At 38.0% G+C, this 15,523-nt stretch overlaps 1 protein-coding gene across 5 annotated transcripts in view; it reads left to right on the forward strand.

The window, feature by feature from the left end:
- The window catches only part of PARP11 (poly(ADP-ribose) polymerase family member 11), a 55,909-nt gene that overhangs the window by 21,153 nt on the left and 19,233 nt on the right, over positions 1-15,523 (forward strand). For 3 of the 5 annotated variants that reach the window (XM_017865196.1, XM_017865197.1, XM_017865198.1), the window contains 2 exons: positions 12,781-12,909; positions 13,786-13,906. In XM_017865196.1, the coding sequence (XP_017720685.1) occupies positions 12,781-12,909; positions 13,786-13,906 (250 nt within the window). The remainder of the gene's footprint in view (positions 1-12,780; positions 12,910-13,785; positions 13,907-15,523) is intronic. The other 2 variants (XM_017865199.1, XM_017865200.1) reach the window with 1 other exon arrangement.

Here is a 15,523-nt window from a genome sequence, read left to right on the forward strand (position 1 = left end):
CATTCTCCTGCCTCAGCTTCCCGAGTAGCTGGGACTACAGGCGCCCGCCACCTCGCCCGGCTAGTTTTTTGTATTTTTAGTAGAGACAGGGTTTCACCATGTTAGCCAGGATGGTCTCGATCTCCCGACCTCGTGATCCACCCGTCTCGGCCTCCCAAAGTGCTGGGATTACAGGCTTGAGCCACCGCACCTGGCCTATAATAGTTTTTCAATAATTTTCTTAGGTTATCACCTATAAATAATGCTAATTGTGTAATAATTTTTCTAGAAACAAGTTCTTGCCATGTTACCCAGGTTGGTATGGAACTCCTAGGCTCAAGCAGTCTGCCCACCTTGGCCTCCCAAAGTGCTGAGATTACAGGCGTGAGCCACCGCGCCCGGCCCTAACTATATTTTTACCCGTTAATCAACCTCTTTTAATCACTCTCTCCGCCTGCCCTTCCCAGCCTCTGGTAACCACCAATCTACTTTGTCTCTTCATGAGTTCCACTTATTTAGCTCCCACATATGAATGAGAACGGGTGATACTTGTCTTTCTGTGCTCGGCTTATTTTACTTAGCATAATGAATTCTCATTCTATCCATGTCGCTGCCAATGTCATGACTCCATTCTTTTCTTACAGCTGGATAATCCATTGCGTTTCTAAACCAGATCTTCTTTATCCATGGATGGATGCTTAGGTTGATCCCTATCTTGGCTATCACGAATCATTCTGCACTAAATACGGGATTGCAGATATCTCTTCACTATATTGATTTTTTTTTCTTTTAGGTATATACTCAGTAGTGGTGTTGCTGGGTAATATGTTAGTTCTATTTTTTTTTTTTTTTCCTGAGGCATCTCCATAGTTTTCCATGGTGACTGTTCTTATTTACATTCCCACCAACAGTATACGAGGGTTCCATTTTCTCCAGGTCCTTGCTAGCATTTGTTATTCTTTGTCTTTTTATAAAAGCTGTTTTAACTGAGGTGAGATGATGTCTCATTGTGGTTTTGGTTTGCATTTCTTTGAAAATTAGTGATTTTGAGCATTTTCTCATATACCTGTTGGTAATTTGTATGTCTTTTGAGAAATATCTATTCAGGTCTTTTGCCCGCTTTTAAATTGGATTATTTGTGGGTTTTGTTTTTCTTTTGCTGTTGAATTATTTGAGCTCCTTATATATCCTTATTATTAATCAGTTGCCACATTGATAGTTTGCACGTATTTTCTCCCGTTCTGTGACTTGTTTCTTCACTTTGTTGATTGTTTCCTTTGTTGTGTAGACTCTTTTTAGTTTGATGTAATTCCAGTGATCCATTTTTGCTTTGGTTGCAGTGCTTTTGAGGTCTTACACAAAAAATCTTGCCCAGACCAATGTTCTGATTTCCCCAATGTTTTCTTCTAGTAGTTTCATAGTTTCAAATCTTAGATTTAAGTCTTTAAATTTGATTTGATTTTTTAATATGGTTAGAGATAGTGGTATGGTTTTATTTTTCTGCAAATTGGATAGTCTTTATCCAGTTTTTCTAGCACCATTTATTAAAGAGACTGTTCCCATTCTATGTTCCTGGTGACTTTGTTGAAATGAGTTAGCTGTAAATGTGTGGATTTATATCTGGGTTCTCTATTCTGTTCCATTGGTCTATGTGTCTGTTTTTATGCAAGTATCATGCTGATTTGATTACTATAGCTTTGTAGTATATTTTGAAGTTGGGTAATGTGAGGCCTCCAGCCTTGCTTTTGCTCAGGTTTGCTTTAGCTATTCAGGGTCTTTTGTGGTTCTATATAAATTTTAGGATTTTTTGTTTGTTTGTTTATTTCTGTGAAGAATGTCATTGGTATTTTGATAGGGATTATGTTGAACCTGTAAATTGCTTTGGGTGGTATTGTCATTTTAACAATATTAATTGTTTCAGTTCGTGAGCATGGAATGTCTTTCCATTTGTTATGTCTTTAATTTCTTTCATAAGCATTTTATAGTTTTTCCTGTATAGATCTTTCATTTTAGTTAAATTGACTTCTATGTATTTTATATTATTTGTAGCTATTGTAAATTGAATTGCTTTTTTGATTTCTTTTTTAGATTGTTTGTTCTTGGCATATATAAATGCTACTGATTTTTTGTACGTTGATTTTTGTATCCTGCAGTTTTACTGAATTTATCAGTTCTAACAAGTTTTGGTGGAGTTTTAGGTTTCTTTAAGAATAGGATTATGTCTTCTGTCAACAAAGGAAATTTAACTTCTTTTTCTCCAATTTGGTTGCCATTTATTTCTCTTTCTTGCCTAACTCTTGCCAGGACTTCCAGTATCGTGTTGAGTAACAGTAGTGAAACTGGACATCCTTGTCTTGTTCCAGATTTTAGAGGAAAGGCTTTTAATTTTTTCCCATTTAGTGTGTTATTAGCTGTGGGTTTGTCATCTGGCCTTAGTAGATATGTTTCTTCTATATCCAGTTTGTTGAGGGTTTTTATTATTAGAAGATGTTGAATTTTATCAAATGCTTTTAAAGCATCTATTAAAATGATTATATGGTTTTTCTTCTTGGTTCTGCTGTGATCTGTCATGTTGATTGATTTGCGTATGTTGAACCATCCTTGCATCCTTGAGATGTGAATCTCACTTGATCATGGTGAATGATTTTTTTAATGTGTTGTTGAATTCAGTTTGCTCGTATTTTATTGAGGATTTTTGCATCTATGTTCATGGGTGATATTGGCCCATGGTTTTCTTTGTTTGTTGTGACCTTATTGGGTTTTGATATAAGGATAATGCTGTCTTGTAGAATGAGTTTGAAGTATTTCTTCCTTTTCAAGTTTTTTGAAGAGTTTGAGTAGAATTGGCATTAGTTCTTTAAATGTTTGGTAGAATTCAGCAGTGAAGCCATCAGGTCCTGAGCTTTTCTTTGTTGGGAGACATAATTATAGCTTCAATCTTGTTACTTGTTATTGGTTTGTTTAGGTTTTAATTTTCTTTATTTTTCCTCTTCTTTCTCTTCTTCTCTTTTATTTTCTTTCTTCCTACAGGATCTCTCTCTGTTGGCCAGGCTGGAGTGCAGTGGTGCAGTCATAGCTCACTGCAGCTTTACATGCTGCACCTCAAGTGATACTCCCACTCCCACCTCAGCCTCCCAAGTATTTGGGACCACAGGCACATGCCCAGCTAATTTTTAAATTTTGTGCAGAGACAGAGTTTTGCTGTGTTGCCTAGGCTGGTCTTGAACTCCTGGCCACAAATGATCCTCCTACCTCAGCCTTCCAAAGTGCTGGGATTACAGGCATGAGCCACTGCACGCAGCCTGTTCAAGTTTTCTATTTCTTTCTTTCTTTTTTTTTTTTTGAGATGGAGTCTTGCTCTGTTGCCCAGGCTGGAGTGCAGTGGCACAGTCTTGGCTCACTGCAAGCTCTGCCTCCCGGGTTCATGCCATTTTCCTGGCTCAGCCTCCCGAGTAGCTGGGACTGCAGGTGCCTGCCACCACACCTGGCTAATTTTTTTTGTATTTTTAGTAGAGACGGGGTTTCACCGTGTTAGCCAGGATGGTCTCGATCTCCTGACCTTGTGATCCGCCCACCTCGGCCTCCCAAAGTGGTGGGATTACAGGCGTGAGCCACTGCGCCTGGCCCAAGTTTTCTATTTCTTTATGATTTAATCATAGTAGATTGAATATGTCCAGGAATTTTTCAATTTCCTCTCGGTTTTCCAGTTTGTTGGCATGTTGTTTATAATAGTCTCTAATAATTCTTTGTATTTATTCTGGTCTCAGTTGTCACCTTTTTCATTTCTGATTTTATTTATTTGGAGCTTCTCTTATTTTCTTAGTCTCACTAAGACTAAGAATTGTCAATTTTAGTTCATCTTTTGAAAAATGCGGCTTTGCTTTTTAAGTCTCAATTTTTTTAGTGCTCTGATATTTATTATTTCTTTCCTTCTGTTAATTTTGGATTTGGTTTATTTTTGCTTTTCTAGTTCCTTAAGGTGTGCATTGTTAGATTGTTGTAGTTTTCTTCTTTTTTTAAAGTGTAGTTTTTTGATACAGATGTTTATTGCTATAAACTTCTCTGTTAGTACTGCTTTTATTGTATTCCATAGCTTTTGGTATTTTGTATCTCCACTTTCATTTGCTTTAAGAAATTTTAAATTTCCTTCTTAATTTCTTCATTGGCTGGTTGGTCATTTTGGAGCATGTTGTTTAATTTCCATGTTTTTGTGCAGTTTCCAAAGTTCCTCCTTTCTTTGGTTTCTAGTTTCATTTCATTGTGGTCAGAAAAGATAATTGATATGATTTCTGCTTTTTTGTTGAGACTTTTTGTGACCTAAGATATGGCCTATTCTGAAGAATATTTCCTGTGTTGATGAAAAGAATGTGTGTTCTGCAGCCATTGGGTGAAATGTTCTGTAAATGACAGGCCTGTTTGATCTAGTGTGTAATTTAAATCTGATGTGGTTTGTTGTTGTTGTTGATTTTCTGTCTGGAAGTCCCTTACTTTTTATTATTATTATTTTTTAAAGTTTCTTACTTTTGCTGTATTGCAGTCTGCCCCTCACTTTAAGTCTATTAATGTTTGTTTTATATGCCTAAGATCTCGGGTGTTGAGTGCATAGATGACTTATTATGTCCGCTTGCTTAGTTGACCCTATTGTCATTATTTATTGACCTTCTTTATCTCTTTTTACAGGCCTTGTTCATAGTCTATTTTATCTCTTTATAAATATGGCTACTCTGCTCTTCTTTGTTTTCCAATTGCATGGAATATCTTTATCTCTTCCCTTTCATCCTCATGTGTGTCTTTATAGGTGAGGTCGGTTTCTTGTAAGTATCATATATTTGGAATTTTTTTTTCCCCATTCAGCCACTCTGTGCTCTTTGATTCGAGAAGTGAATCTCTTTGCATTCAGGGTTATTATTTATAAGGTCGTTCTTGTTAGTTCATTTTGTTGCTTATTTTCTGGTTGTTTTGTAACTGCTCTCTTCCTTTCTTACATCTTCCTTTCTGGGTAAGTGATTTTCTCTGGTTGTAGGTTTTAACTCATTGCTTTTTATTTTTAGTGGGTCTATTATAGGTTTTTGCATTATGGTTACCGCAAGACTTACGAAAACATCTTATAGATACAAGAAGTTGTAGTATAGAGAGATTAGAGATTCTTTGTAATTTAGCTATTGAGTATCTTTTTTTACCCACTAGGCCTGCCTCCTTTTAAGCACTAGATGGGGCCTTACACTCAGGTTTTTCTTAGCTCCGGTAAATAATTAGAACACTGCCCATGCTGAGTGGGAGAGGTACCAAAGAGGTTATCCTGGCAGCGCGGGAAGGCTGACTTGGGGTTTGTGCCTGGGAAACCTGTGGGTGAAGCTCCTATAATGTGGTGTTGCTGAATAGCCACTCTGATTTGGTGTCTCCTTTGATTGAGTCACAGAGCAGTTTCCAGGGTTAGGGATTGTAGTCCTACTTAACTCCTTTGTCTCTGGCTGTCTTCAGGGATAGTTCTCCCTTCAGGTACTCCCAGTGCTTCCTGTAGATTGAGGCAGGGACAGGTCTTCTGTCAGGGAACCCAAGATGGTGGGAAAGCTGGTTGGCCACCTTAATCTCACTTTTTCCAGTGTAGAAATCATGAGTCAGGGGAAAGTTTTCTGTATGCTTGATGCTGGGCTGATTTTGTGGTGAGGTATCGTGGGTAAGAAAATCCAATTCCCTTACTGTCTGCTCAGTTTTTTTTCACTCCTCTGTGTCCCTGGGAACTGCCTCTCCCTACATAATATTTGCGTTCTGGGGTATTGCTGGTGATAATCTTGGTGCTGTGTATTTGTTTTTGGTTTTCTCTGGGGGCAGGGAGTGAAGCCAGCTATCTTCTGTGCCGCCATCTTGGAACTGGCAGTTCATGCATTGGTTTATGTAGTTACTTTTAAATCAGTCAAGAGGTGAAAGGAGAAATCAGCAATTATACCTTTAAATTACTTACATAATTACCTTTACCAGCACTCTTTTGTTCTTTTTTTATCCCCCATGGATTATTAGTACTGCCTAGTATCATTTCAGCCTAATAAACTTCCTTTGTTATTTCTTGTAAAGCAGGTTTGCTAGCAATGAATTCTCTCTGTTTTTGTAATTGTGGCAATATCTTTATTTCACCTTCATTTTTGAAAGATAGTTTTGCTGGTATAAGATTCTTGGTTGATAGGTGCTTTTTTTTGTTTGTTTGTTTTTTACTTTATGTACTCGGAGAATGTTGTCTCCTCATCTTTGGCCTTTAGCATTTCTGATGAGAAGTCAGCTGTTAATCTCATTAGGATTCTCTTACATGTGATCAGTTGTTTTTCTCTTCCTGATTTTAAGATTTTCTGTTTGTCTTTGACTTTCCAAATTTTGACTTTGATGTGTCTGTATTTGGATCTCTGTGTTTTTCCCTTTTGGAATGTACTGAGCTTCTTGGATGTGTAGATTTATGTCTACACACACACACGTATAGATGTGTGTGTGTGTATATATATACATGTGTATATATATGTGTGTGTGTCTATATATAAAATGTACAAATTTGGATAGTTTTACTTTCTTTAAGGTTTTTCCTGTGCCTTTCTCTCTCTCCTCAGCTTCTGATACTCCAGTTATTTATATGTTGGTGCACTTAGTGGTATCCCACATTTCTCTAATGCTCTGTTTATTTTCTTTAATTTTTTTCTTTCCTTTCTTACATTTCATCTATTACATAATGTCTGTTCATTTATGTTCAAGTTTGCTGATATTTTCTTGTTCACAGAGCTACCACTGAGCCTTTCTAGTGAGTTTTTCATTTTACTTACTATACTTTTCGACTCCAGAATTTCCATTTGGTTATTTTAAATTATTTCTCTCTTTATCGATACTATTTATTTGATGAGACATTGTCATCATAATTTCCCTTAGCCTGTTAAGCATAGCTTCATTTAGGTCTTTGAACATATTTGTATTAATTGCTTGGAAGTGTTTGTTTGCTCAGTCTACCACCTGTGCCCCATCTGGAGGCAGCGTCTTTTGGTTTTCTATGGGTATTGCTCACATCTTTGTGGAGTTTTTTTTTTATGTCTCATAATTCTTTTCTTGAAAACTGGATATTTTAAGTAACATGGCAACTCTGGATGCTGATCCCTATTGTGATTGTTTGTTTATTGGTTTATGTGTTTAGTGATACAGCTGAACAAATTCTGTCAAGTCCATTTTCCTCACAATGTGTAGCTTCTAATATCCCAGCTCAGGTTTTTCCCCATTGTTCTTAATCTCTTAGCCTGACTACTTATGTGGCATTTCTGGATTGGCATAGACTACGTACTGGTCACAGATTGTGTTTACTTTCCTTTAGGTAGTTAGATTTTTACCCTTAAGTGTTAAATGTGTGTGTGGCTTGGTGGCTGCTATCATAGTTCAGGGAGTTTACTTTTTTTTTTTTTTGGTCCTACATTTAGCCAAGTACTAGTAGCTTGGAAGTTAGTTCCTGAGAGGGCCCAACCTTCGGCATGTACACAGTATTCCAGACTTCCAGGGATGATAGTGCTGTTTCATTTAACCCTGGCTTCGTAGGAATTGCCCCTGGGTCAGAGTAGCTTCTGTTAAGTTGTGTTTAACCAGAAGTTGTGGTTAAGACCCTTGTGCCAGTGAAGTTTCTACGCTGTGCTGATGACTATATGTATAGCTTAGAGAATGTTTTCAAGACCGCCCCATGTTCTGCCCTGATCATTCCTGGGAGGATACAGCCTAGTGTTTTTATAGTGCCTTTCTGACTCCTCTATGATCTCAGAGGGCTCTTCTTGCCTCTCTGTGGTTCTCGGCATTAAACTTCTGCCTGCTCTGCCATTCTGCTTGTATTGGAGCTCCTAGCCTTTCTTGTTTTTCATTAAGATTTCCACTGTTTTCTTTCTTTTTTGTTGAGATGGAGCGCTGCTCTTGTCGCCCGGGCTAGAGCGCAATTGCGTGATGTCGGCTCATTGAAACCTTTGCCTCCGGGGTTCAATCGGCCCTCTTGCCTCATCCTCCTGAGGAGCTGGAACTATAGGTGCCCGCCATCACGGTTGGCTAATTTTTTGTGTTTTTAGTAGAGATGGGGTTTCACCATGTTGGCCAGGCTGGTCTCAAGCTCCTGGCCTCAGGTGATCTGCCTGTCTTGGCCTCCCAAAGTGCTGGGATTACAGGCGTGAGCCACTGCACTGGCCCCACTGTTTTTGATAATGCACTTAGGCATGGGCTTCTCCTCTCTGTTCCAGATAATGTCAGTCCTCTCAGGTGGAAATGTAGAGCTCTTTGTCCTTATGGCCTGTCTTTCCCCCTGAGCAAAATCTCCATGCCACTGCACCTGGGGCTGAAGGTGAGAGCCTTTTTTTTCCCCCGAGTAACACTCCATTCTTAGAGTGGTCACTGGGGTGGTGGTAGCAGCCCTTGGGAGCAAGTTGGGGCGGTGGCAGTCAGGGCCCAGTATTCTCAGCCTGCTGTACCTGGAATAGAACTTCCACCGTGTGAATGGGGGCTGTGTAGGGGAAGAGAGACCGGTCCTCTGTGTCACCTCTCCAGAACAGAGCTTCTGCACCTCTGGGCTGAAGGAGAGGAGAAACACCAGCAGCCTTCGCCTCCCAAGGTAAAACTAGCCACAGTCCGGGAGCCTGAGGGAGGGGGAGCCCTCTGCCTGTCTTTTGGCTACATGTACCGCAGGTGGAGCCTTCATAACACAGACCTGGTAGGATGTGAGAAATGGTGGTTTGTAACTCAAATGCCACAGACTCTAACTTGTTCTGAGATTTAGTAAATTTTCTTGGATGAATGTTTCTCCACTTTCTGTATGCCCTTAGTACAATTTCCAGAGACTTTAAATGTTTGTTTTTTAAAATAATTTTGCAGTTTTAATTTTAATTAATTAATTTTGTGAGACAGGGTCCTGCTCTGTTGTCCAAGCTGGAGTGCAGTGGCATGATCTTAGCTCACTGCAGCCTCAAACTGCTAGGCAGTCCTTCCATCTCAGCCTCTCAAGTGGCTGGGACTACAAGCATGCATCAGCGTGCCTGAGTAATTTTTATTTTATTTTTTTGTGGAGATGGAGTCTCACTATATTGTCAGGCTTGCCTCAAACTCCTGGCCTCATGTGAACCTTCCTTCTCAGCCTCACACAGCCCTGGGATTACAGGTGTGAGCCACCATGCCCAGCCTACTAGTTTTTAAAATGTAGTTTTGCCAGTTCCACTGAGCTCTTTGTTCTGTCATTCTGGAAGTTCTCGTTCATTTTTAAGCTTTTAAGATCAGATTTGGGATCTTCTTTATATGTAGAGGCAAGGAAGTTATTATTACCAAATATGATTTCCTCAAGATACTATACTCATGCTAACAAAATAAATTATAGTCTGTTGTAGTAAACTAAAATTTATGTCAGAAAACTTGAAACCAGTCTGGGAGGCAGCATTATTTTCCTTATATAGACCAGGATTTTGACTTTAAACTCATTTTCCACACAGCTTTTCAATTTGATGATCCAGACTGACTGTTCCCAGGCTCTGTAAATAAAGATTCTCTTTGTGACAGATAACATGAAGACAAGCTCTACCAGCATACCCATTGCCCTGGAAACTTTACAAAATGCTTTACTGCTTTGTACTAGCTTTTTTTTTCTTCCCAGCCTGCTTCTAATTACAAACAGGAAAATCAGACAGGATGTGGCCTTGTGACTGAACAAGTTCATTCATCTAACATCATTAAATACCTACTTCATAAGCGATAACTGGTGGATATTCTTTTTATTACCTATAAATGTGTCCTAGCCTAGAGCCATTCTTACTATGGTTGCGGCATTTTAAAGTTATTAATTTAAATTTGACTTAACTCTTTGAGCATAATTATGCAAAATAGTCATTTCTTTGTAGAGAAAACTTACTGTAGAAAATCGAAATGTTTAATCTTATAAAATGCATCTTTTGAAAGAAACCCAGAGCATGTGTGAAGCAAAGGAGAGGAGAAATAGCTGTGCATGTGTGAAAGGAGGCAGTGCGGCTTGGTCACGCAGGGGGAAGAACTGAGGTTCAGGAGGCCTTCGGTGTTTCTTTAATCTTCTCTGTACTGCTGGCTATGAATCTAGACTAAAAACTTATATTATTCTCTGCTTTGTTTTTTTTCCTGACTTTAATTGGAAAATAATCACTTTTCTCTCCTGCACATTGAATTGTGGAGGAAAATAAATAGTGTAAATTGATAAGGAATTTTATAAGATTTGAAGTGCTTTAGAATTGTTCAATACAATGGTACCTGTCTATAGTGCTGTCCTCTCTAAAACTGTGACAAATACAAGATGGGGCTGTCCGAAGTCCCACCCAAAGCTACTTATAACAGAAAGCTCTGAAAGGATGTTGCTGAAACACTTTCATTTGTGACCTGGCCTAAAGCGAAGTCTTAGGTAAGGTGTTTTATAGCAGAGCACACGTGTATATGTATGCTGTATAAAGGGAACTTTTCTCTTTTCCATTCTCTTTTCTAATAGAGAAAAGATAGAATTCATAAGGCAAATATTTTTAACTGTTAGCTCCAATCTCATTCTTCCAAATTTTTCTGGTTATTTTCAGAAGAAAAGCTAAATTTAGGTCACATTTGCTTTCTTTCTCTCTTTCTCACAGTTAAATGGCCAAATGAAATTAACATTAATTTAAAAAAGCAGTAGGAATTGTGAATAGTTTACTGGACAGTTTGATCTTAAACTTTAAATCATTGTCTTTATTATGTGGTTAAAATAGATAAGGTAAATAGTGGGTCCTAAACCAGAAGCCTTTGATCCTAGGGTGTTCTATGTTTCATTTCTTAGAAGCCAATCGAATTTAAAACATGAAGAAAAAGTGGGAAATAATCATAAAGCATTGCTTGAGTTTCCAAACATATATAAAAAATAACAGACCCCCTTCACTGAGGTCAGGCACTGTACTTGGTACTTTACTGCATTGTCTCATTCATTTGTACCAACAACCCAATGAGGAAGGAGTCGATCATTTTTCATTTTGTGAAGAGCCAACTGTGGCCTAGACAAGGTAATAGAGACTTATTCCAGGTTACTACCGCTTCTAAAAATAGGATGGACATTTTAAATGATGAAATTAAAAGGCAAATACTTTCTAAATTGCCCAGTAGTACATATTCGTTGTAAAAAAAAAAATCAATGATACAGGAAATCAAATTTTTATCAAATCATCAATAACTCTATGTGTTTTTATATGTGTATAATTATACACACACAAACACAGAGTGAGAGAGAGAGAGAGCTCTGAAAGATACTCAGTGAAATTTTTTTTTTTTTTTTTTTTTTTGAGACAGAGTCTCGCTCTGTCGCCCAGGCTGGAGTGCAGTGGCCGGATCTCAGCTCACTGCAAGCTCCGCCCCCCGGGTTTACGCCATTCTCCTGCCTCAGCCTCCCAAGTAGCTGGGACTACAAGCGCCCGCCACCTCGCCCGGCTAGTTTTTTATATTTTTTAGTAGAGACGGGGTTTCACCGTGTTAGCCAGGATGGTCTCGATCTCCTGACCTTGTGATCCGCCCGTCTCGGCCTCCCAAAGTGCTGGGATTACAGGCTTGAGCCACCGCGCCCGGCCACTCAGTGAAATTATAGTATTGGCTAACCCTGGAGAAGAAAGGTGAGAAGGTACCAGGAATGGAAGTGATGGTTAAAAAAGTCTTTAGCTTTATTTTGAATGTTCTGATTTTTTGCAAGGAGAATATTTTTTATGTAGTAGTTCTATAAACTCAATAACTTAAAAACCCTTGAAGAATGAGGACAGGAAGCCAAATTCCAGATTGAGTTTAATTTTCTTTGACCAGCCTCTTTGTCTCCTTTCTAGAGACTTCTTCATTGCAATACCCAACCAAGAATGTTTAAAACTTTTCGAAGATAATGTGTATGTGAGTTAATTGGTATAGTTAAAATTATGAACTCATTGATAATGAAGTATAAGACAGTATGTGACGGTGGTTGAGTGCATAGACCCTGAAACCAGGATGCTGGGTTTGAATCTTGACTTCCTCGTTGTATGACTTCTCTATACCTTAGTTTCCTTGTTTATAAATTTGGAGTACTGATAGTATCTGTCTCTAAGTTGTTGTGAGACCTAAATGCGTTATCATCTGTGTAGTACTTAGAACAGTAGTTGGCACATAGTAAGTCATATAAAGTTTACTGTTATTGCTATTTTATCCTGACACTTAGAAAAAATGGTGGTAGATTGTTATATATACATCCAGACTTTTTTCTATGTATGTGTGTAAACATTTACATACACAGATACACACACACACATTCGCGGGGTAAGTTTATTTTTATTAAAATTGGATTCTACTGTTTCTATTTTCTTGTAATCTTTTACAGTCAACACCATATAAATATCTTTCCATGCCATTAAATCAAATGGCTGTTTAAAATAAAAATTAGATGCATTTGATCTTAAACTAGTGTGATAGCATGGGTCCTTTTGACCAAATACATGAACATAAGATAAAATTGAAATTGCTTGGGGCTATGCTGAAAACCTGAAGTGATTATTGATGTTGATATAGCTTACTTAAATGATTGAATAGACATTGGCATATTCTACCTAAGATTATTATTATTTGCCTAAATTGTTAAGCAATGATGTCCAACATTTTAAATGTTTATCTTCAGAGCCATTATGCAAGATAGAAGGCTGTTTTTAAAGTGTCATGGGAGGAAAGACACTTGAATAACACTCTTTGTAAAGAAGTAAAATGATCTGTAAAAAGTGTACTTGTTATTAATAGAATTATTTCTTCCTCCACCTCTTTCTGGCTTTTCAGGAGATGTTTCACAAAGCAGAAGAATTCTTTTCTAAAACAACAAACAATGAAGTGGATGACATGGACACATCAGATACCCAGTGGGGCTGGTTTTACTTGGCAGAATGTGGGAAGTGGCACATGTTTCAGGTAGCTCCTTTCCTTGAATTTAGCAGAAGTGTTTTCGATTCACTTAGCATCACCTTGCTAATGTATGTAAAATGAATATAAATATAGAACTTGAAGTTAAACCTTAAGGAAATAAAATCATTTAACTAAAAAAAAGTTAGAAATTATTCTAGTCCTTTTCCTTTTCGTTTCCCCAAGTTTTCACACTCATTTATTTAGAAGAAACAATATGTGTTTACTCTGTGTACAGAGGACGAATGTGACTGAGAGTTGCATGGTGTCAGTACATCTGAGCAACTCCAAATTTGGTTTGATGGACAAAGAAAGGGAAGAACAAATCTGTATTAAACACTTCTGTACACCAGGTGTTATGTTAGGTGTTGTACATTTATTTTCTCCCTTATCCTCACAGTAACTTGGAAGCAGATGTTAACATTCTCTCTTACAGTCAAGGAAAGTAAGACTCAGAAAAGTTGACATAATTTGTCAAGGGTCACACAGCTAGTGAAACTGAGATTTGAATCCGTACTCAAAACCTGTAGTCTTTTTTTTTACTCTACTAAACTAGAAAAGAAGACTTAATTTGAGCCACTTAGAAAGTTTGATTATTGGAATAATCTGTAAAAATTGTGATTATCTGGAAAAATAACTATATTTCTATATATATCTAGTTATTGAAGGGGACTGTAACCAGTTGTTTCTTCACTGGAGATCCTTAAACCATTTTCAATATGCTGGCTTAGTTGTGAGTCTCCCTGTGTGTTGGGAACTAGAACAGGTGATTAGTAAGTTTCCCTTGTCCCTCCATTCCCTGTCTCTATGACCACAGTACCACCTCTGTGGCCAAGTCATTAATGTGAACAGCTGGTAAATGAAACTTTCTGGTTTGTCTTAAAGCCGGATACCAACAGTCAGTGTTCAGTTAGCAGTGAAGATATCGAAAAAAGCTTCAAAACAAACCCTTGTGGCTCCATTTCTTTTACTACTTCCAAATTCAGCTACAAGATAGACTTTGCAGGTATGTTTTTTTCCCTAATAGTTGTGTGTTTTTAGTATATTGATATGGTAAAATCTACAGCTCTGAAGGTCAGGATTAGTTGATATATTTGCCAACAGTGAAGTATATCCTTTTTGTTATATACAAAATACCTCTATAAAATTCAAGTTTTAAAATCTTGAGCAACATTACCTTTTATAAAAGGTGTGTTTATATGGTTGTGTATATTAATGTATGTAAAGATTGTCATATATACTAAGTGCATTTCATACTTCTAAGGAACACAAAACACTATATCAGTTGTTTTATTCATCATCCCATCAGTCTTTTGAAATAGGTAAGAACATTTTTACATTTTTTTTTGAGACGTCTCGCTGTGTCACTCATGCTGGTGTGTAGTGGCACGATCTCAGCTCATTGCAACCTCCGCCTCCCGGGTTCAAGCAAGTCTCTGCCTCAGCCTCCTGAGTAGGTGGGATTACAGACACCTGACCCCACATCCGGCTAACTTTTTTGTGTTTTTAGTAGAGACAGTGTTTCATCATGTTGACCAGGCTGGTCTTGAACTCCTGACCTCCTGATCCACCCGCCTCACCTCCCAAAGTGCTGGGATTACAGGCGTGAGCCACCTTGCTTGGCCAGAACTTTTTTACTTTAAGGATCAAACAGATGTCAAGTGAGAAAGTCATAGGTAGTTGGCAGTAGTTTTAAGAACAAGTATTAGCTGAATGACCTTTCTCTTGATGTCTTTGTCAGAAAACGATTTCTTTAATGGACATTGCCTTCTGTCATTTTCGTATTTATTTGGCTCTTTCACAGATTAGCCAGATAATCTGGAAATCAGTCCCACTTTGGATTTCATCTGTGATATATGGGCATGTTTTGGGGTGTCCCATGAAAAACCTGATGAACTGAGCTCCTCAAGTTTCAAGCAGTTAGTTTCAGCTATTTATTGCTTAGAGGCAAACATGACGTGGATGGGAGGCTTTCTTAATAAAAGAACATTTTGTTTGCTCCACAGCTTAGTCCTTTAGCTGCTCTCTCGCAATTCCTGTGAGTAGTGTCTTTATGACAGTGTTTGTAGCGCACTGTGGCTGGGTAGGGTGGGGAAACATTAGGAAATCCCCTGGGATGAGCCACGGCCCAGAAACAGTGAAGGGGATTTGTCCAGTAAGTGATTGATGGAACCAAATATGTAATAATTATTATCCCACCAAAGTTGTTTTTCTTGTTTTGTTTTGTTTTTTTTTTTTTTAAATTATCAAGAATTAAAAACCATGAGATCCTTACTCGTGGCAAGCCATAATTTTTTAATGCCATTAGGCAAATCAGCAGGATTTAAGAGGCCCTGACATTTGTCCCTCTGCCGCAGTCTAGGCAGAAGGTGTCTGGTAGGCGTTTTTTGTCATGTGTACAGGTATTTTTGAGGGAGAACTGAGACCGAATGATATGCACAGACAACAGACCTCAAGTAGAGCATGAAATGTATCAAAGCATTTGGTAGATAATTCAGCAAGCCACATGTTTCTGAAAGAATATTTTTTAGTATACTACACTTTTTGGAAACTTGCTGTCAGAAAATAGAGTTTATTAAAAATAACATTATTAAGGAACAGGAGTTACATATACTAATAACTT

This window comes from Rhinopithecus bieti, unplaced genomic scaffold, assembly GCF_001698545.2.
Source record: "Rhinopithecus bieti isolate Rb0 unplaced genomic scaffold, ASM169854v2 scaffold_81889, whole genome shotgun sequence".
NCBI lineage: Eukaryota > Metazoa > Chordata > Mammalia > Primates > Cercopithecidae > Rhinopithecus > Rhinopithecus bieti.